General features: G+C 47.1%; 1 protein-coding gene across 2 annotated transcripts in view; it reads left to right on the forward strand.

Moving 5' to 3' along the window:
* The first annotated feature begins 853 nt into the window (after window positions 1-853).
* LOC127582995 (NGFI-A-binding protein 1-like) overlaps window positions 854-22,302 on the forward strand; it is a 48,384-nt gene continuing 26,935 nt past the window's right edge. For both annotated transcript variants that reach the window (XM_052038671.1, XM_052038672.1), the window contains exons 1-2: window positions 854-1,004; window positions 19,966-20,775. In XM_052038671.1, the coding sequence (XP_051894631.1) occupies window positions 20,002-20,775 (774 nt within the window). In that variant the 5' untranslated portion in view covers window positions 854-1,004; window positions 19,966-20,001. The remainder of the gene's footprint in view (window positions 1,005-19,965; window positions 20,776-22,302) is intronic.

Genomic DNA, 22,302 nt, shown 5'->3' on the forward strand with positions numbered 1-22,302 from the left:
TCCCATTTCATTTTACCCCTGATTCTTTCTCCCTTTCAACCCTGAAGGTGAATCACCTTGGGTCTAGGTTGTCCTTGAGCCTTCCTTGAGTGATTGAACTTCATGAGCATACCCACACAGTTTCTGGAAGGCTATCACACCTAGCCACAACTTTACTTGAAGAGTTCTCCACTCTATTAATTCAGGGAGGAGTGAGGTTTGTAACAGCATCCACATGGGATTGCTACCTGACTGTACCTTTGATAAACAAATCTGAATTGTCTAGAAATCCAAATAAACCCTACTGGGCATTCACAACATGTGAAGGGTTTATTTGCCTCTAAGCAGCTCGGGGAAAGTGGCCAACTCAGTGTCAAGACACAAAGTCCTCAATCCAATCCCGCTGCCTCCAACCATGGAGGGGGCTTCTGGCCTAGAGGATCTCCGATGTGGGACAGCGTTGCATAGTGACCACTCACTCAGTTGTGCGTTTAAATCCCATTCCAAAGACCCGAACACAAGAAGAGAGACTGATGTCCCAATACAATACTGGACTCTTGGAGGTGTTATCTTTCGGACAAGACATTACACCAAAGTTCTGTCTGCTCTCCCACAGTACTTAATTTTTTTTACCCTGGTGTTTTGGACAAGATGTTTCTCCCGCTCAACATCAAATTTATTTAGTCATTATTGCAATGCTGTCTGTGGGATCTTGCTGTGTGCTGATTGGCTGCATTGTTTTCTATGTTAAAAGAGGCTACGCTGCAACAGTACTTCCTTAACTGATAAGCAGTTCAAAACATAGTGAAAGGAGCTACATAAATGCAGATCTTTCTTTTTAACTCAGTACCCAGTGTGGACTGTCCAAAGCTCGCAGATCCAATGCATTGCAAAAGATATAAAACGTACAACCAGCAAAATGTTTCAAATGGTTTAAAGAGATCCCAGAGCTGGGGGAATATTGCAACGTTAAGCATCTGGAGAAAATTTTGACAGGAGTCCGGGTAAAAGGACAACTGTAACAAGTAAATATCAATGATTTTGGTTTGGTTTGAGAGTGTAGTCACCCTGTAAGGAGGTGCCGACTGGGTTTTGTTTGCATTTTTTTTTACACGGACCACCTTAAACGCCTGCAGTGTGACCCAGCTCCCCACCCTCAGAGGGAGCCAGCACCAGGGTGGGGAAAGGGATTACAGACACACTCTCCTCACTGGCGCCATTGCTCGCTGCCGCTCTCAATCTTATTTTGCTGCGTCGGGCTATTTTTTTTTCACCCTTTATTTTGCAAACCCACCCACGTCTTCTTGCTGTTGCATCCCACCCACCACACCAGCACCACCCTCCCCCCACCCTCCCCACAACAGCCCTTCCCTCCCGCCTGTGTCCCGGGCTCCGCCGGTGCAGCGAACCCCGGTCAACACTCGGAGCAGCGCCGCCAGTCGCCGCCTTCTGCCAAGGTAAGCAGCGCTGCCGGCCGGGCTCTGCACCCTCGGGCGCTCCAAAAAAACAATCCTCAAACCCAGTGCCGTCATTCCCCCTCGCCTTTGCCAGATGTTCAGGGTGGGGGAGGGAGCAGAGATCTGATCCCAGCTTCCACCCCCTCCTTCCCCCCCTCCCCATGTTTCTCTTTCTTCCCAGTTCAGGGAAAGCGTTCCTTACATTTAAAGCGGTAATGCCTCCACTTCTTCCCCCCGCCCCCCACCTCTCTCTCTCGTGGGCCCCACCTGAAGTTGCTTGCTGCCATTCCTGATTGATTTTCGTTGTGATGGACTTTCCTTCCTCGAGACCAAACACAAAATAAAAGACTCTTCCCCTTCCACTCGCTTTTGCAGGACTGTAGGGTAATAAAGTGGTCGTAGTTGGGGTTTTGGGGGTGGGGGGGGATAAGAGAGTTATACAGCAGGGAAGCAGGTCCAATGTGTCCATGCCAACCAAGTTCGCTACCTAAGTTAGCCCTATTTGCCCACATTTGGCCCATATCCCTTTAAACCTTTCCTGACCATTAACCTATCCCAAATGCCTTTTAAACATTGTAATTGTACCCGCTTCTACCACTTCCTCTGGCAGCTCGTTCACATACCCACCAACCTGTGAAAAAGTTGCCCCTCACGTCCCCTTTAAATCTTTCCCCTCTCACCTTAAATCTATGCCCTCTAGTTTTGGACTCTCCCACCCTGGAGAAAAGGAATGTGATTCATCCACTCTATCTATGCCCCTCATGATTTTATAAACCTCTATAAGGTCACCTCAGCCTCCTACGCTCCACAGAGACAAGCCCCGTCCCTATCCAGCCTCCTCCTTATAACTCAGCCCTCCAGTCCCAGTAAGCGTCCTTGTGATCTTTTCCTCTGTCCAGTCTCTAGGAAACCCACAGTCAGCTCCCAGCAGATCATAGTGCATTCTTGCACCAATATGTGTTTCTCCTTAATACATGTTCAGACTGAGTGGTAAATATTGCCTGAGCCCACTTTAGGCATCGATTTGGTGGAAAGAAAGACAAAAGTTTAAACATTGTTGGGTCAAACTGCTGCCAAATGAAAATTTCCAGCATTTCTTATTTTTATTTCAGATTTTCAGCATCTGCCAGTGTTGCTTTGATTTTCATCAGAATCAATTCTGGTTGGAGATTGGGAGGAGGGGCATGGTGGGGGAGAAGGGGGGGTGCACCTTGTGGATATTGGTCGTACCCCTTCCCTTGTTCTGGGGGGGGGTGGGGGTCGCTGGAGTTTACGATGGATGATAGCGTGTTAAAAAGCGCAGCTAATTTCCTTTTGCAATATGAAAGGCCTTCAGTTTATGATATGTGTCGGGAAATGGTGATTTAAAAGATAGTAAAAGATTTGTGGCTCAGAGTGCACAAGTTGTGGTTTATATTGCTGCCAGCATCAATGCTTTCTTGCTGTCTTTTTACCTGGATGAAGTTAAGCTGAGTGTATTTATTGTCCTTCCCTGCTTGAGCTGAGAAGCTGGTGCTGTGTTGGCCAATTGTTTGTACAGTTAGTGGCATACTAGCCTGATAGAGAGTCAGTCTCTTGAGCATTTATTTTTAACAATAATCCTGAGTACTGCTGGCACAGGGGCAGCATCTGATACTGGATCTGTTATTGCCCTGAGAAGATGGAGTTGAGTGGCTCTTCATGAACTGCTGCAGTTGATGTGCTGAAGATTCTCCCTCGCCTGTTAGGTAGGGAGCTCCAGCATCTACGTGCACTGGTGCCCTTCTCTTGTACCTATTGAGTGTGGAATATTGTGCTGCATTTGTAGTGTGATGGAATGGTTTCTATATCAAAACGTGTATTTTGAGACAGTCATGCTCTGACCAATACCTGAGCCTCGAAGCATTAGGTTCACTGGTACCACCGTCATTCCTGCTTTTGGGACTTTTCCTGCTTCTGTTCCCACTGTACCTCTGCCACCGAAACCATCAGGCCCATCTCCACCTCTCACAGACAAAACGCTGGAGGACTTCTGTGGGTCATCTATTGGAGGGAAATGGACTGTCGAGGTTTTGGATCAAGACTCTTCATCTGGGTCCAGACCTGAAACGTTGACTGTCCATTTCCCTCCTCGGATGCTGCCTGACCTGCTGAGTTCCGCCAGTGTTTTGTGTGTTGCTCCAGATCCCAGCATCTGCAGTCTCTGTGTCTCCACCTCTCACAGGCCTGCTTGGCCCTTCAAGGTACCTGAACTGCATTCTCACATCATCCCATCCAACCCCTCACCTCATTTACGCTGGCCATGTATTGTTTGTCGCAGTATATTAAATGAGTGGTAATATTTCCTGAGCTCAACTTGCATCAATTTTGTGGAGAGAAATGCAGAGTTAAACATTTTAGATCAAGATTACTATCAACTGATTGTTTCCAGCATTTTCTGTTTTTTTCAGCATCTGCAGTTTTTTTGATTTTCATTAGCATCAATTTTGGTTGGAGATTGGGAGGCGGGACATGGTGGGCGAGAAGGGAGGTGCACCTTGTGGATATTGTGATGATTCTACTACTCTTGCATATACTGGTTCCCTAGAGCCCTTTCCGGCAATCCATGTTCAGAATACCCCAGCTTGTTGGCTGAGGTCAAGTAACCACCCCCCCCCCCCCCCCCCCCCCTTGCTATTGCACCTTTCTTGAGCCTGCAAAGCAGCTTTTTCCCTGCTGTTCCACCATTAGTGCAGACTCTCCAGCTGAGGTTCCACATAAATCTCCGTGAACCCCCACCTCGTCACTTATATTAACTTCCTGTTGTCTACTGCTTGTGCCTGGTCAGTGTCTGATTCTCCTTTAACCCTCATCCTGAAACTTACAGAATCCCTTGCATTATTTTGCTGTAGAAAAGGCACATTAACTGATGTCCTTCACCATGTCTTATTCTTAACAACTTTGCAAAGACTTTCACTGACTCCACTTACTGTGTGTCTGTGTGGTTGTGTTCCTCTCTTGTGTTGGATGGTGGCAGGGAGAAAGTTTGTTATTGCTTGAAATGTTTACGTGTGCTTTTGAATGGTGCTGGCATCAGTTGCCTTGCCACATGTGTGCTGAGCAGTGCTGGCAGCCTTTTAAAGGAGGTGTTAGCAACTGACAGTAATGAACCATGGAATGTAGTATTGTATTGTAAAACTACAAGTTCTACTTGGGAGTAAGTGTTTTGTAGCCTACCCAGAAGCACAGATAAACGTTTGGCAGAGAATCCTTGAGCGGGGCAACGGCAGAGGTGCCACAAGTTGGTCTCAGTGGGTTATAGAGTAATGCAGCACACAAACAGGCCCTTCGGCCCAACTCGTCCATGCTGACCAAGTTGCCTACCTGAGCTAGTCCCATTTCCGTGTGTTTGGCCCATATCTTTCTAAACCTTTCCTATTCGTGTACCTGTATCAATGTCTTAAATGTTGTAATTGTACCTGTCTCTACCACTTCCTCTGGCAACTCGTTTCATATCCCCACCATCCTTTGTGTGAAAAAGGTACCTCTCAGGTTCCTTTTAAATCTTTCCCCTCTCATCTTAAACCGACGTCCTCTAGTTTTAGATTCCCCTGCCCTGGGGAAAATGTGACCATTTACCTTAAATATGTCTCTCATGATTTTATAAACCTCTTATAAGGTCATCCCTCAGCCTCCCACGCTCCAGGGAAAAAAGTCCCAGCCTATCCAGTCTCTCCTTGTAACTCAAGCCCTCCAGTCCCAGTAACATCCTCAGGAATCTTTTTCTGCACCATTTCCAGCTTAACGACATCCTTCCTACACCCAGGCGACCAGAGCTGCATGCAATATTCCAAGTGTGGTCTCGCCAACATCTTGTACAGTTGTAACATGATTAGGTAGGGGAGAGGCCTATTAGTCATTTTTGGCCACTATCCAGGGAGCCATGAATGTCAGGGGGAGGGGTTTGGGCTGGGCTGGATGTTGGGGTGTGAGGCTGGTGATGACAAGGTCAGACAGCCTGGCCATACACACCATTATGTGAAGAGTCAGCACCATGTGAGAATCCCGGGCCAACAAAGCAGTACTGCACTTTGTTGTACATATTGCTGCCTGCTTCTCTCAGCACTCCACTGTCCACTAGCAACACTTTTTAATGCGCTCCTGAGATGCTTAACGGGCACAAATACCTTCTCCCAGGTGTATTGTATTCACGTACAATACCACTACCATGGCCTGTTGCTCTCAGCAGCCATGCCTCCATTAAGGGGCTGATAGAACTGCTCAATACACTTGTGGCAGGGCAAAGATCTGGCAAATGGATCGTTTCATGTTTTCCCCTCGTTTCAACCCAGTTTCGGCAGGAGCAACACTCACAGCACTGGAGGACCTCAGCAGATCAGGCAGCATCCATGGAGGGGAGTGGACAGTCGACATTTCGGGTCGAGACCAGTCCAGATGAAGGGTCTCGACTCTAAATTTTGACTGTCCACTTCCCTCCACAGATGCTGTCTGACTTTCTGAGTTCCTCCAGCACTTTGTGTGTTGCTCCAGATTCCAGCGTCTGCAGTCTCTTATGTCTCCTATTTTGGCAGGGCTTTTTGTTTAAAAGAAGTGCATTATCTAACTGGTGAGCGATTGCAGAGGATGGCTACAGAGGAATCTGTCCTAGTGTTTGATTTGCAAAAGACTACAATGCAGTCACAGCAAGTAGTTAAGAAGGCTATCAGGATGTTATTGCTTATTGCAAGGGGAATTGAATATGAAAGTGGAGAAGTTATGCTTCAGTTATATAGGGCATTGGCGAGGCCATATCTGGAATACTGGGAAGAATATTGGTCTCCTTATTTAATGGAGGATATTAAAACCTTGAAAGTAGTATGGTGGGCCGAAGGGCCTGTTTTGTGCTGTATGGTTCTAAAGTACTTCAGGGAAAGTTTACTATAGTAATACTTGGAATAGGCGGGTTGTCTAATGAGGAACTGTTGGACAGGCTAGGAGTTCAGAAGGTTTGGAGTAGTCTTAATAGGGTTGAAGTGTAGAGGATGTTTCTTGATGCGGGAGAATTGAAAACCAGGTTCACTTTAAAAGAAAGGGTTGGCTGTGTAAGACAGCTAAGATATGATTTGTTCTCTCAGAGGGTCATGAGATTTAGAAACGTCCTCACAGTGAGGTGGAAGCAGAGTCTTTCAATATTTATGAGGCAGAGATGGATAGGTACTTGATAGAGCAAGGAGGGTTAGGGTTACTGCAGAATGTGGATTTGTGGTTACAATCAAATCTAATGAACTGACAACAGGCATGAGTGACCCACCTCTGTCCTACGTGGTATGTTTGTATGCACATTCAACCTACCTCCCACCTCCCCACCACACCCCCTCACAACCATCCCCCTCCCCTGTCCTTTCCTCACACTTGACCTTAAACTTTGTTAATTAACTGGGATTTGGTTGCAACTATCTGAACTGCTCTTACTTTGAGCAGCTCGTTCACATACCTGTCAGCCTCTGTGTAAAACAAAAGTTGCCACCCACGGTGCTCTTTAAAAAAATCTTTCCCCTATCACCTTAAATCTATGCCCTCTAGTTTTAGATTCTTCTACCCTGGGAAAAAGACCGTGACCATCCACTTTAACTATGCCCCTCATGATTTTATATATTTCAATAATGTCACCCCTCAGCCTCCTTCGCTCCAGGGAAAACATCTAACTTTCTAAAGTGTGAAGGGTGCAACGGATAAATGTTGAAGAGAGTGAAATCACTGTGGGGTCTGCTTGTTGTATGTGTGTGTGTTGTGCCTGTCTTGTGTACGTGTGTGAACTGAGCCATGTCCTGGCTGGTGGTTGCAGGTGGATCTCTGGGCCAAGAGGCAGAGAGCAGTCTCTGTGCACATTGTCACACATGCTTTCTCTCCTTCGCTTCTGAACTGTTATCTCACTTGCTGTGTGTTTGTGCAAGTGCAGGAACTTAAAGAAATCATGTAACCAAATCACTTCCGGCAGTTAGAGAAAGCTTGTGCTTCACTAAAGCTTCTGACTGCTGGATCCAAGAGGATGGTAAACGTAAAACTCAGCAGAATTGGTAAATGAAAAGGAAGACTAGTTTCTCCAGTGTTTTTCATATTATTCTCAATCAAGCTGTAGTTTTTCTATGTTTCTATGTTTCTAACATCAGCTTTAGATACTTTCATAGTTACTGTTGTATTACGGGAGATTCTGCAGACAATTGGCACATAGCAAGTTCTCACAGACTGCAATGTGATAATGACCAGATCATCTACTTGTGTGATGTTGATTAAGAATAAATATTGGCCAGGACATGAGATAATTCCCGTGCTCTTCAAAACATTACCGTGGGATCCTTTATGTCCACCTGAGGAGGTGGATGGGATCTTGGTTTAAAGTTGCACCAGAATGTCAGTCTAGGGTTTCGTGCGCACACCTTTGGAACGGAAGTCAGAACGTTCACATGCAGAGGCAAGAGTGCTGTCAGCTGAGCTGCAGTGCCTGGAGATTAAGGTGCCCACATTCAGTAAATAATGACCTAACAAACTCAGGCACCCACCATTTCACAGCAGTTAAGTACAAGTTTCACAAGTTTATATCTCATTGGAGGAGGCTGGTGTTCAGTGTGGTTTAACCCCATTAAGGACCCCTTTTCCTATCTTCAGTCCTGGAGAAGGGTCCTGACCCGAAACGTTGACCGCCTGCTTTTCTCCACAGATGCTGCTTGGCCTGCTGAGTTTCTCCAGCATCATCGTGTTTTTCATCTAGGTAACATTGTACCTTTTTTAATTCAACACACACAAAATGCTGGAGGAACTCAGCAGGTCAGACAGCATCTATGGAGGGAAATGAACAGTCAATGTTTCGGGTCGAGACCCACTTTTTTGTTTGCGGTTGGAATTGTTTTTAAACTTTGCAAACCAGTTTTAGTCTTCTGGCTGTTGTGTGAAGCATGCGTTCTTCAGCCGATAGCCCAAACACATAAGAACCCAGTCTGCTGAGGGCCAAGACTGGAGGAAAGTTTATCAAGGACAGGAAGGCAGTTGGCACTTGGAAGGGGCATTTTGAAAAACTGGACTGAGACCCTGCCTTTGATGTTGTGCATTTTCCTGTGTCACCCCAGCCTGGCAGGCTGTTGGAAAGGCTGTGCATCCAACAGCTGACAAACAACAAGGCTTTGAAGCAGTTGGGAGTCCCAGATGAAGTTCAAAGATGTGGCATTGAAGTACTTCTGGGTTGAACTCATAGCCCCCTCTCCCCCGTCTGGGAGTGAGCCAGCAGATCTCACTAATGTGGTTATCGTGGCTAGTTTTAGGAAGGGAGACCGGTTTAATTGTACCAATTACGGAGGGGTCTCTGTGCTGTCTGCCACATGGAAGGTCATTGGCAGTATCCTCCTCCACCTCCTCTCTCAGTGGTGGGCTCACTGCTCCCAGAGTTATATTATTTCCGGGAAGCTTTGAGAAGATCCTTGAAGCACTTTCTCTGCCCTCCTGGAAACCTGTTGCTTTGGCAGAGCTCGGAATTCCTACTCGGGAGTCTGATGTCTGATGTGTAAACAGCAAGACCTGTGCATCAGAGCCTATACAGTAGGGATGTTGCTCCTGGAGTGGATTCTGACGTTAGTTCACTTTCCCTACTAATGGATCCTGCCCATCAGGTAGTACAGGGGATGGCAGATCCATTGGAACTGTAGGAAGCAGCACCCCCAATCACTGTGCATGGCCTTTCTCAGTGCAAGAGGGATTATGGAGAATCCTCAGACTTGGCTTTCCTCAGACATTCATTACCACTCTAGCCTGTTACCTGATGCCAAGCACCAAATAACCTGCCCAAGTCCTGTCCACAGCCTGCTGACCCACCCCTGTCGCGGTCTGTGGATCCCACATTGGGTTCTCAGCTACATAAGAACCCACTAACTGGCAGTGGAAGCAAGTCATCCTGGACCCCAAGGGTTGCCTGAGAAGAAGATGGAGTGAAGATCCCTGGACCTTCATTGGAAAACAGGGAAAATTCAACTGATCTCTTCCACTTGACACAAGAAAGCTCAGGTCCACCTTCATCTGTGCTTTACAACCGAGCTTCAGAGAAAGAGGGACAAGTGAAAATACCAACGGCACAGAGCACAGATCTGAACAAGAGGTTGTGGGTGTTAAAGGCAGTAATGAGCTGAACAATGTTGGAAAGGACGGGGAGGATGAGAGATTAGGCAATAGTTGAAGACAGTGCACAGGACAAATGGGAGGGGCTTTACGAAGAAGGGTAATGAGGGGCCTTTGTAAGGAAATGAACAGCTTGAGCAATGCAGGCTATTAATAGGACTAGGGATTTGGTTTGAACAAGTGCCAACACTGTTTTGACTGGATGCTTGCAGAGAAATATTTTAACTAACAGATAGACTATGTGAAGTTTGCTCATTCTCCAATAACTGGTGGGTAGATCATGGACTCCCGGTGACTTTGGGAACTTGCATCTTATCAGGACGCAACAAAAGTGAGACCAAGAGTTGACCTCTTGTGTGAGGCTTGGACAATCCTGGGCAAGCGAGGGGGAGAGGCGGTGTGACTGGTGGATTAAAGACACTTCGGTGTATGATTGTGGGTATCCAACTCAAACAGCCAATCACTCTTCAGGCTGTGTTAGTGACCTTCAAACTGTAATACACTATGTGGAGTAAATAATTAGCCAGTACTTGTTGAATTCACAGGTTCTGGAAGGTGGGGGATGGACTAAGTGGTCTTCATTGCTCTGGTTAGAAGATCCTCTCTGACTCACTATCCAGGGAAGATGTTTGAGGACAAGATTGGGCCTTGCACTATCAATGGAATAGGATCAAGAGTAGGCCATTCAGCCCCTCAATCCTGCTCTGCCATTCATTTATCATCCAGGGATATGTGGCACAGCAGATAGGGCTGGTGCCTCACAGCTCCAGTGACCCGGTGCTGCCTGTGTGGTTTACACGTTCTTCCTGTGACCACATGAGTTGCCCCAGGGTCCTCCATTTGCCTCCCACATGCCAAAGATTTATAGGTTAACTGGTCCTTAAATGACATCTTGTGTGGATGGCTGGTAGGAGAGGAAGTTAACAGGCATAGAGAGTTATAGAGAGAGTTGTGGTTATGGGGAAATACATGGGGGAATGGGATTACTCTGAGACCCAGCATGGATTTGATGGGGTGAATGGCCTCTTCCAATGCTGTAAGGAAGTAGTATATGTGAATGGCAGGACAGGAGAGGGAGGACTTCAGCCACAGAGAAGCTGGATCCTTCTCCTTGGAGCAGAGATAAGAAGATCTGATGGAAATGTTCAAAATCCTGAAGGGACTTGTTCAAATGACAAAAGAGAAACTGTTTTACAACAGCCTGTAAGCATGTACCACCAGGCTCAAGGACAGCTTCTATCCCACTGTTATAAGACTGTTGAACGGTCCCCTAGAACGATAAGCTGGAGTCTTGACCTCACAATCCACCTTGTTATGGCGTTGCACCTTATTGTCTGCCTGTAGCTGTGACACTTTATTCTGTATTCCGTTATTGTTTTCTCTTGTACTACCTCAATGCACTTTTGTAATGAAATGATCTATATGGACAGCAGGCAAGACCTTTTGCACTGTACCTCTGTACATGTGACGGTAACAATTTTTAATTTACAGGTTATGGTAAAGAGAGGGGACAAATAAAGTCATAGAGTAATACAAGCCCTTTGACCCAACTTGTCCATGCCGACCAAGTACAGTGTTGTAGCAAGCTTTCTCCCCGAAACAGACCGGAAGTTCCGTGGAAATCAATGCTTTATGAGATAAAGGTTTGCTGAATGATACAAGATAACAGGAAAAATAACCAGAGGCAACTCAAGATAACAGTGAGCTGTTATGACCTGGAGTACATTGCCCACAAGCTGGTCCCTAATCACGGTCAGGAACATAATTGCAGGTTGAAGATAGGCGCAGGGGGTGGCTTTAAGTGGAGCTGGCATGGACATATTGGGCTGAATAGCTTCTTTGTGGGCTGTATTGTTCTGCAGTACCAGGAGCACAGCACTACAGACTGCCAAAGGAAAGGTGCCCTAAGAGGAGATGGGGGGATACTGGAGCTGACATCAGGACGTAAGAAAATAGGAGCATTTGGCTTTTCAAGCCTGCCCCACCATCAGTATAATCATGGCTGATCTGCCCCAGGCCTCATCTCCTCTTCTGTGTCAGTTCCCCATAACCCTAAATTCCTGATCTTCCAAGAGTTATCTACTTCCCCTTTAAGTACGCCCAGTGATCTAGCCTCCAACCCTCCGGGGTACAGACTTCCAGAGAAACGCCACCCTCTGCCAGAAGAAGTCCCTCCAGACCTCAGTTTTAAATGACTGCACCCCCGCCCCTAATCTTGTAACTATGTCCCTCATTCAAGGTTCTTCCCCCAAGTGAAGACAAACGCTTTTGCTTTTGCTCGGTGGAGCAGCAGGTAGTGACTCAGAGGCAAACAGAATTAGCAATGGTAGCAGCTCTAATGGAGAATGATGCAAGGACCTTCCTAATTACCCCAGCTATAAAGGAACACTTGCTAATACTTGCAGTTGCAGGGCCAGATGCATTGGCCAATTCTTGTTAACTATGTGAGGAACTCGAACCACAAGCCAAAATGACATCAAGGTGCCCCCTTCACGTTAAGATTGTAGCTGGAGATTACTTCTGGCTGGGTTGGTGAGGTGAAAGCTTGACGTGCTCTTATTCCCATCTCCAGTGCTGATGGAGGAGTTTGGTTGCAGGTGTCTCCTGTAATGGAGGCAAAGTGCTGATCCTGAGGGAGGGTGGGTGATGGTGGGGAAGTGCCTGAGGTTGCCTCAGGAGAGGCTGTGCCCTAGACTGTGAATTATAATATATAATTTGGAATACTTGCAGTTTCTCACTGAAGAACCACCTTAATTATTTTTTCCGCTATCTCTTTCCTCTCATTCCCTCTTTGTTTACTCAGTTCCTGCTGTCCGCTCCTCACACATCTCAGGCCTGCACAGCTTGCTGTCAAATGGAACCCAAGTGCCTTTAGTTACCTTCATGTGTCCTGTTTTATTTGATGGAGGAACTGGTCCCCTTCAGCCAGACCTTGTCACTTTCTATTGTGTGCACTAGTGAGCCCCGCAACAATCAACCAGCTGCATTTACAAAGCACCTTTAAAGTAGTAAAATGGCCCGACATACTTCAAATTCTGGCCACTGTTTGCAAGGAGTTTGTACGTTCTCCCCGTGTCTGCGTGGGTTTCCTCCGGGTGCTCCGGTTTCCTCCCAAATTCCAAATACGTACAGGTTAGGAAGTCGTGGGTGTGAAATGTTGGTGCAGAAAGCCTAGTGACACTTGCGGGCTGCCCCCAGAACACTACGCAAAAGATGCATTTCACTGTGTGTTTCGATGTACATGTGACTAATAAAGAAATCTTAAATAAAACTACTTCAGGGCAGTATGAAATAAAACTTGACAGTAGCCCAAGTGAAGTATGTAAAATCATGAGGGGTATAGATATGGTAAATAGAGTCTTCTTCCCAGGGTGGACATGTCAAACACTAGAGGGTATAGAATTAAGGTGAAAGTTTAGAGGAGATATGTGAGGCAAGTTTTTTTGCATAGAGAGTGGTAGGTGCCTGGAATGCACTGCCAGGGTAGGTGGGGGAAATGAATATGATAGCAACATTTAAGAGGCATTTGGACAGACACGTCAACAGGCAGGGAATTGAGAGATACAGACCATGTGCAGGCAGATGGGATTAGTTAGACTGGCATCATGGTCGGCACAGACATGCTGGGCCGAAGGGCCTGTTCCCGTTCTGTACTGTTCTATGTTTCTATGTTCTCTGAAAGTGTCCAGTTGCGAGGAGCACAAGGGAGGAGAGGTGGGTAGAGAGGCTGAGGGAGGGAATGCCAGAGGTTAGAGACTTGGCTTCTCCCCAGTGGAGAAGAGGTTAAATTAGGGGATGTGCAAGAGGCCAGGGCTGGAGGATCATCTCCACTCTCTGTCCCTCTGAGGTCACGGGTACCTTCTACTGGATTATCCCCAGGCCTGGGTCAGTATCTTGCTTTGCAAGGGAAACCTGTATCTGTATCAGAGTGCCAGTCTTGGGCTTGGCAAGTTGGGGAATCCTAGCAGTAGCTGTGGGTCTCCAGCCCTCACTACTGCCAATGTGTAGCAAAATCAGCCTGCATCTATATAGTGCTGTTGACCAGGGTAAAATGTCCCCAGTTGCTTTACAGGCAAATTACAAACTGGATCCTGAGATCCGTTAGAAGATGTTGGGTTAGAAAATGAAAGAGATGGTTCGCCCTTTTTGACATTCAGAAGGTTAGAAAAGCTGGATAGGTACAAGGGTTAGAAGTATACCTGTAGGGTCAGGTGGGAGGACACTTGTGTGGAACTTGACTACATCTCACACACCTGGTGGGCTGAATGGCCATATCTGTAAATTTAAAAAATTGATACCAATTTGTCCCAGGCAATGATGTTTACAATCTAAATCAAAAGTGTGGAGAAAGTTAGATAAGGACCAGGTTGTGAGTTTAAGGCCCCTTCAGAGACTTGGGCACAAAATTCCAGGCGGGCTCCGTGGCGCAGTATGAGGACATGCTGCACTGTCACAGCTCCTGCAGTGAACATGTAACGATGCATGGGAAACGGAGGACAGTTCTCCCTGGTGTTCTGATTGGTGTCAACACCACTGGACCAGATTACTTGGTGACTTGCGTTGCTGTTTCTGGACTTCCACTGAACTAATTCATTACAGGTCTTCCCCAGGTTACAAACATGTCCAGCCCGTACGTACCAGGCAGGATGGACTTGCCAGCTGCTGTGGGGCTGCAGGCATCTTCTGCCGTGTGGTAACTTGGTTCGTGGCCACATTTCTGACTTGCGAACTGTGGGTTACGAACTGTTCACAGGAACGACAATAACTACATTGGAAGATAGCCTTATTGGCTGCAAAGTGCTTTTTGAGGTTATGATAGGCGCTATGCAAATCTTCCTTTTATAGGTGTTTATGGGCACTGGAAATATTGGTTGTGGAGTCAGCTGATAAATTAAAGAATATCACACTTCTTTTTAATTGACTGCACTTGTGTCTCCTGCAGTCCCGCTGCTCATGCTACACAACACACATTTCAATGACAACATGGCCATTTGAGCTGTCTTGATGTCTGTGTAAACGGTTTGATTTCACTAGGGAAATACTGCTTAAACTGATTATTGCGTGTATTTGTGCATTGCACCTTTTGAGCCCAGACTTTGAAGCTCAGATATTTTTGTACAATAAGTTTTCCGGTGTGGGTCAGCTCAGCCAGTATGAAGGGAGCAACAGGTCCCACTGCAGTGGGCTGCAAAAACCGGCAGTGAACTTACACTTAAGGACTGGTTCAGTGGCTGTGAAATTGCTTTGGAACATCTTGAGCACCTGAAGGATGTGTGAATTTCTTCTTTTAACAGGATCGAAGTGTAGGATATAATTAGTACTTCTTGTTTCCTGCCATTATTTACTGTACTTATCTGTGGTAAGTTTTGAGTTTGCACAAGTAAAGTAAAACTGTTCCCGGTGGTAGATGGTTTGAAATGACACTGCACTGCTCTCCAGCAAACTCTGACAGTAGGGAGGTTATGCTTCAGTTATAGAGAGCACACTGAGACTACATCTGGAGGACTGTGTACGCCGTTGGCCTCAATATTTAAGGAAGGATGTTATTACTTTGAAGCAGTTGAGAGAAGGTTGCCATGGATACACAGGAATGAGGGCTTGACATACGCACAGATCAGCCATTGATGATTAATTGATGGATCAGTCTTGAGGGGCGGAGTGGCCTACTCCTGCTAGACTAAGACCTGGAATGTGCAAGTTGTCTAATGAGACAAGGTTGGACAGGCTTGGCTTGTATCCTGGGGAACAACTGAAACATCCTAAGGGGTCTTGTAAGGATGGATGTGGAGAGGGTGTTTCCTCAGGTGGGAGAACTGGGGGGGGTAGGGTCACTGTTTAAATACAAGGCCAAATGAGGTGAATGTTTTCTGAGGGGTGTGAGTGTTTGGAACTCTTCCTCAAAGGGTGGTGGCAGCAGAGTCTTTGGAAGTTTTTAAGGTAGGGTCAGATGGAGACTTGACCTGCAAAAGGGTAAAAGATGCCATGGGAGCACAGACTTCTGGTTGGCTCAGTCGTCTTCATAATAAACAGCGGAGCAGGTTTGCAGGGCCGAGGGGCATACTGTGGCTTCTCATTTGTAGTTTGTGTGCAAGTTCCATCATTTGTTAGTTCCCGAGCTCGCATTGTTATGGCGATGAGCATTTGACACAAACCCACTCCTATTGGGTCTTTTTAGCAGAGATTTAAGAAAAAGAAAGCTTGCAATTACATAGCACCTTTCACATCCCTTTCTGGATGTCTCTTTTTGCTTTACAGCCAATGAGGGTACTTTGGAAGTGTAATTACTGTTGTAATGTAGAGAATGTGGAAATCAAATGTTCTTTCTGGTTATACTTGCTTTGATGTGTAAGTATTGGTCAGGGTTGCCAGTACATCCCTCCTTTAGGTCCACAGAAAAAATTCCAATATAGAAGGCCACTCAGCCCATTGTATCTGTTCTGTTCATAAAATAGCCACCCAGTCTGCTCCCACCTTCCAGCACTGGGTTCATTTTGATACGTGCATATACAAATGCAATGGGGATACTTTTTAATGGTGCGTCTGAACGAAGGCTTCTCCAACAGTACAGCACTCCTCCGTACTGTGTCAGAGCAACAACCAGGAGCTCTGTGCTCAAGTCTCTGGAGGGGACTTTGACCCACAACCTTCTCACTTTGAGATAGAGGGTGGTGCCAAGTGAGACACGGCTGTCACCCAACCACATTCTTAACTGTTCAAATATGTGTCAAAAACCTTTGTATTGTTTATCATGGATAAAGTGCAGATGTTTCAGTTAAAAAATTCTGAAAACTGCCTGGGGCTTTTCATTCAAAAGTTGGGGATTTTTAACTTGACCTAAAATCTGGACAGTTTTAGAGCTTTCGTCTAGGGTTTATTTTATCGCTTGTTTTTGCATTAGACTTTGATCTGCAGATCAGGGCGGGAGCTTGAATGCAGAAGGGGAAGATTTAACTTGTTTAGCACATTGTGGGTGGGGGGGGAGTGCACAGTGGCACAGGCAGTAGAGATGTTGCCTCACAGCACCAGGGGCCTGGGTTCGACACTGACCTCGGGTGCTGTCACTGTGGAGTTTGCACGTTCTCCCTTTGAGTTTCCCCCGCGTGCCCCGGTTTCCTCCCATGTTCCAAAGACGTATGCGTTGGTAGTTTAATTGGTCGTTGTAAATTCTAGTGTGTAATAGAATCTGCAGGGAGTTGATGGGAATTTAGGGAGAATAAAAAATAGTACTAGGGTAGGATTAGTGTAAATAAGTGGTTGATGGTCGATGTGGACATGTTGGGCTGAAGGGCCTGTTTCTGTGCTGTATCTTGCTATCAGTTTATAACAAAAATTGTTGATAAATTGAGAAGACCAGCCAGGGAGGCAATGGGATGGATGGTGCCAGTAAACTTCAAGAGACACTGAAGGAAAATATGTTGGAGCAAATGATCAGGGCATTTTGGATGTGATACCCTTCTGCCTCTGTGCTCGGCCTTGCTTTGTAGTGTCCACTTCCTCTCTAGCACAATCCATTGCTGCTAAGTCAAGGAAACAATGTGAGGCCTCACGTTATGGAGCACCTTTCACAGCCCCTGAACATCCCTCACAGTCAGTTGGAAGCTGCATCAGATTTTACCCTCTTGCATGTCAAGTCTCCACCTGACCCTACCTTAAAAACTTACAAAGACTCTGCTGCCACCACCTTTTGAGGAAGAGAGTTCCAAACACTCACAACCCTTGGAGAGAAAATATTCACCTCATTGGTCTTATTGGGCTTTGTATTTAAACAGTGACCCTCCCGATTCTGAGGAAACACCCTCTCCACATCCATCCTTGCAAGACCCGTTAGGATGTTTCAATTGTCCCCCAGGACTCCAGCTGATACAACCCCTGAACATCCCTGACAGTCAGTTGGAAGCTGCATCGGGAATTTTGGCACAGGAAGTGCAAGCAAGCAGAGATGGGATAAATGGCTAGTTGATCTTTATTATTGAAGCTCACAGTGGAAACATTGGCCAGGACCAGTGAGAAAACTCTTGTTCTCTCCTTCAAGAGGAACCGTGTGGTGTTCTGCACGTGTCTGTGGTTCCACTTCCCATTGGAAAGGTGACATTCTGAGCTAGAAGGAAAGGTTGGGCAAACTTGGATTGTTTTCTCTGGAGCATTGGAGGGTGAGGGGAGACCTGATAAAAGTTTATAAAATTATGAGATGGAATATAGTCAGGGTCTTTTTTCCCAGGGCAGAAATGTCAAATACTGAAGGGCATAGGTTTAAGGTAGGAAAGGGAAAGTTTAAAGGAGATTTATGTGGCAAGTTTTGTTTTACGCAGAGTGTGGTCGGTGCCTGAAACACAGTGCCGGGGGAAGTGGTGGAAGCAGATACCATAGCAACGTTTCAGAGGGATTTAGACAGGCCTGGTTGGAGGGATATAGACCATGTGCAGGCAGCTGTGCGGTTGGTATCATGGTTGGCACTGCCATGGTGGGCCGAAGGGCCTGTTCCTGTGCTGTACTCTCCTATGTTCTCGTATCGGGGCTCAGTGCCGCCTGAAGGGAGAAGTCTGACCTGGGGATCAAGTCTTGGGAATGGGGCTCAAACGCAGGACCTTCTGAGTCAGGCTGAGTGATTTGGAGCTGTCACACTATGTGCTGAGAGTTAAATTACCTTCTCTCACTTTCTGCTACATGCCAGCTTTTAAAGTCAATTTTTTTCATTCTGTTGCTTCATTTCCTTACGTGTGAGTCCCAAGCATAAGACCGCTCTCGTGTGAGAGATCTTTATCGTCACTGCCTGCATTCACTTTGAGCCTGAATCTGGAAGTGACCAATAAGTGTTCTTCAATCCCAGCTAAATACTACCTTGATTTTAAAATTCTCATTCATGTTTTGGAACGGGTTGGAGAGGAGAGGAAGGGGACACCATGGCCCAGAACAGACAGGCGGGAGAGAACCACATCCAACATCCTGCTCTGTCACCTTTTTATTCAGATCCCTCCTGGCATTACCCCTCCCCATGCCTTGCCCCTTCCTGTCTCTGTAATCCCCTCCACCCTGCCAAGATCTCTCTGTTCCTCCATTTCTGGCTTCCTGTCTCCTACTCCAGCCCTCATTTAATTGTCTTCCCATTGGTGGTCACACTATCTGCTGCCGAGGCTCTGGAATTCCTAGTTTTATTCCCTTCCCCCATCCAGTTTCATCACTATACAACACTATACCTTCTGGTGCTCTCTGCCTCCCCATCGTGCTCCATCTGGCCATCACCCCTCCCTTAACTGGTTCCGCATCACCTTCCTTATCAGATTCCAGCATCTGCAGCCTCTTGTGTCTCCATTTATCATTTCCAGCCTCTGCCTCCACCTCCACGCTCCCCCTTTTGCTTTCTCTCTCTTTATCTGTGTCTACCCACCACCCACCTGCCGCTGTCTCCCAACTCCATCCCTCCCTCTCACCTCTTTAATCTGGGCATGTCCCCTTCACACTCTTGGTCTGATGCGGCATCTTGACCCAAAACATCGACCATCCCTCTGCCTCCACAGACAGTCAGAGACTTTTTCCCAGGGCAACAATGGGGCATAATTTTAAGGTGATTGGAGGAAGGTACAAGGGGGATGTCAGGGGTAAGTTTTTTTTACACAGAGGGTGGTGGGTGCGTGGAACACAGTGCCTGCAGAGATTGTGGGGGCAGATACATCAGGGACATTTAAGAGACTCTTAGATAGACACATGAATGATGGAGAAATGGAGGGCTATGTGGGAGGGAAGGGTTAGATAGATCTTAGAGCAGGATAAAATGTCGGCACAACATTGTGGGCCGAAGGGCCTGTACTGTGCTGTAGTGATCTATGTTCTGTGTGGCCTGAACCACTGAGTTCCTCCAGCAGTTTGCTATCCTGCACTGGAATTCTCTCCCTGAACCCCTCCACCTCTCCACCCTCCTTCAGAGCTCCCCTGAAACCCAACCTCTGTCCTGACATCTCCTCAAGCAGCAGTTTTCTTGGGTTTGCTCCTTCAAAGCATCTAGGAATGCTTTTTACATTGTTAAGATAAGATTTCTTTATTAGTCACATGTACATCGAAACACACAGTGAAATACATCTTTTTGCGTAGAGTGTTCTGGAGGCAGCTCGCAAGTGTCGCCACGCTTCCAGCGCCAACATAGCATGCCCACAACTTCCTAACCCGTATGTCTTTGGAATGTGGGAGGAAACTGGAGCACCCGAAGGAAACCCATGGAGTCACGAGGAGAATGGACAAACTCCTTACAGACAGTGGCTGGATTTGAACCCAGGTCACTGGCGCTGTAAAGCATTGCGCTAACCGCTACACTACCGTGCCTGCCTTAGGTGCAGCATTGCTGGTTGTGTTTGCCTCGCGCTGTTACGGTGGAGGGGTCAGTGGGATCTGAAGGTTCTGTTGCTTCTGTCCACAGAGACCGCTCGCTGGCTGCGATCTCAACCCGGGGGCCATGACCACATCTCAGCCGTCCACACTGGGGGAGCTGCAACTCTACCGGGTCCTCCAGCGGGCGAACCTTCTCCTCTACTACGATGCCTTCATCCAGCAAGGAGGAGATGATGTCCAGCAGCTGTGCGATGCGGCGGAGGAGGAATTTCTGGAGATCATGGCGCTGGTGGGCATGTCCAGCAAACCGCTGCACGTCCGACGCCTCCAGAAGGCCTTGCAGGAGTGGATCACAAACCCCTCGGCCTTCAACCAGCCCCTCACCAAGTTGCCAGCGAGCAGCATTCCCATTGCCAAAATCTCAGACCCCAACTCCGCCAGTGCCCAACAGGAGCATCCGTCGCGGCTGACGCAGAACATGGCTGGCGCGCAGGAGATCGGCAACAACCACGCCTCGCCGCGGCGGACGGAGACCTCGTCACAGACGGAGCCGGTGGCCTCGGGCCAGCACCTGCCCACCATCTCCAACGTCATCACGGTGACCAAGGAGGAGCCCCACTCTCCGCCCAAGGACGGCCCGTCCCTGCCCCTCACCCAGGACGTCATCCAGATCATCGCCGCCTGCGCTGAGCGCCTCATCCAGACCGTGCCCAGGATGGAGCCCAAGGAGCTGGAGTGCATCTTCATCAGCAACAAAAAGATGGCCAAAACCCTTGGCCACATCTTTGAGATGAGCGACCAGGAGCCACAGAAGGAAGAGGAGATCCGGAAGTTCAGCGCTATCTACGGGAGGTTTGACTCCAAGCGGAAAGATGGGAAAAATCTCACGTTGCACGAGGTACAGTCATCATTATCTACTTGACCATAAGATATGGGGGCAGAATTAGGCCATTCGGCCCATCAAGTCTACTCCACCATTCAAACATAGCTGATTTTGTTTTTAACCCCATTCTCCCGCTTTCTCCCCCTAACCTTTAACCCCCTTACCAATCAAGAACCTATCAATTTCTGCTTTAAATACACTCAAAGTGGCAATGAATTCCACAAATTCAACACCCTCTGGCTGAAGAAATTCCTGCTCATCTCAGTTTTAAAGGGACGTCCCTTTATTCTGAGGCTGTGCCCTTGGATCCTAGATTCTCCCACTAATGGAAACATCCTCTCCATGTCCATATTCAGGCCTTTCAGTATCCATTAGCTTGCAATAAGATCACCAGCCCCCCCCCCCCCCCCCCCCCAATAAGAACACTCAACTTATGAGCAAGGATTAGCCTTTTCTAGGCAGCTCTGCCATTCCATAAGATTACAATGGAGGGGGTGATTGGCCACTTTCTGAACAATCCCTATAACCCACAACACCCCTTTGGTCTAAACGTCTACCTCAGCCTTAAATTTCTTCTCAGAGGGCTGGGAATTTTTGGAATTCTCTATCCCAGAGAATCCTTGAATGTTTAATGACTTGGCATCCATGACTCTCCAAACATTCCCTCCTCTCTGAGAGAAGGCATTCCTCCTCAAACCATTCTTAAATGATCATTCTTTTCTTCTGAGTTTGTTCCACTTTCTAGATTTCCCCATTAGTGAAATATCCTCAAAGCATTTTTCCCTTCAAGGTTCCTCCAGGATTGTGAATGCTTCAGTGAGATCACCTGAGCTCTAGAGTGTGTAGATCCAACCCACTCAATGTTCCCCTTTATGACAAACCCTTCATCCCAGGAATCCCTTCCGTTCTCAGCATCAAGACGTGGTGATGCTCTGCATGCAAATTGGGAATGGCAGTGCACAATGGATCGGATGGCGGGCTGACTTGGTGATGGACTTGTCCAGTAAAGAGCTTCAATCTGGACCATTCGTCAAATCGATCAAATGTCAGGGGAGTCATCCAATCAACAGCCAAAATTCAGTGCCCATTTAACATTATTGACCAAAGACAAACCTCTCCCAATTGCAATACATTCTCACCCTCATTTTAAAATCCCTCCAAGGCCCAAACCCTCCCTATCCCTGTTAACTTCCTCCAGTCTGACAGCCCTCTGAGATTTCCACGCTCATCCAGTTTTTGCCTCCTGCATATCCCCAGTTTTCTTTGTTTGTTTTGATATCTGTGCCGTCAGACGCCAAGGTTCAGAAGCCTAGTATTCCCTCTCCTCCATGTCATTTTTGAAAACCAACCTCTTAGACCAAGATATTGAGTGTTGTTCATGCTCCATTATCAGATTTTGTCTGGTAACTGGTGTGTTGTCTTGGGTCACTTTGCAATGTCATCGGGAATATATAAAGTGACTGCTATGAAATGGGGAGAAATGTAGAAACTGCGAGCTATATCTCTTCTTCTGTGCCTTTCACACCAAAGCTCATTTATTTT

Source organism: Pristis pectinata, chromosome 25 (assembly GCF_009764475.1).
Source record: "Pristis pectinata isolate sPriPec2 chromosome 25, sPriPec2.1.pri, whole genome shotgun sequence".
Taxonomy (NCBI): Eukaryota; Metazoa; Chordata; class Chondrichthyes; order Rhinopristiformes; family Pristidae; genus Pristis; species Pristis pectinata.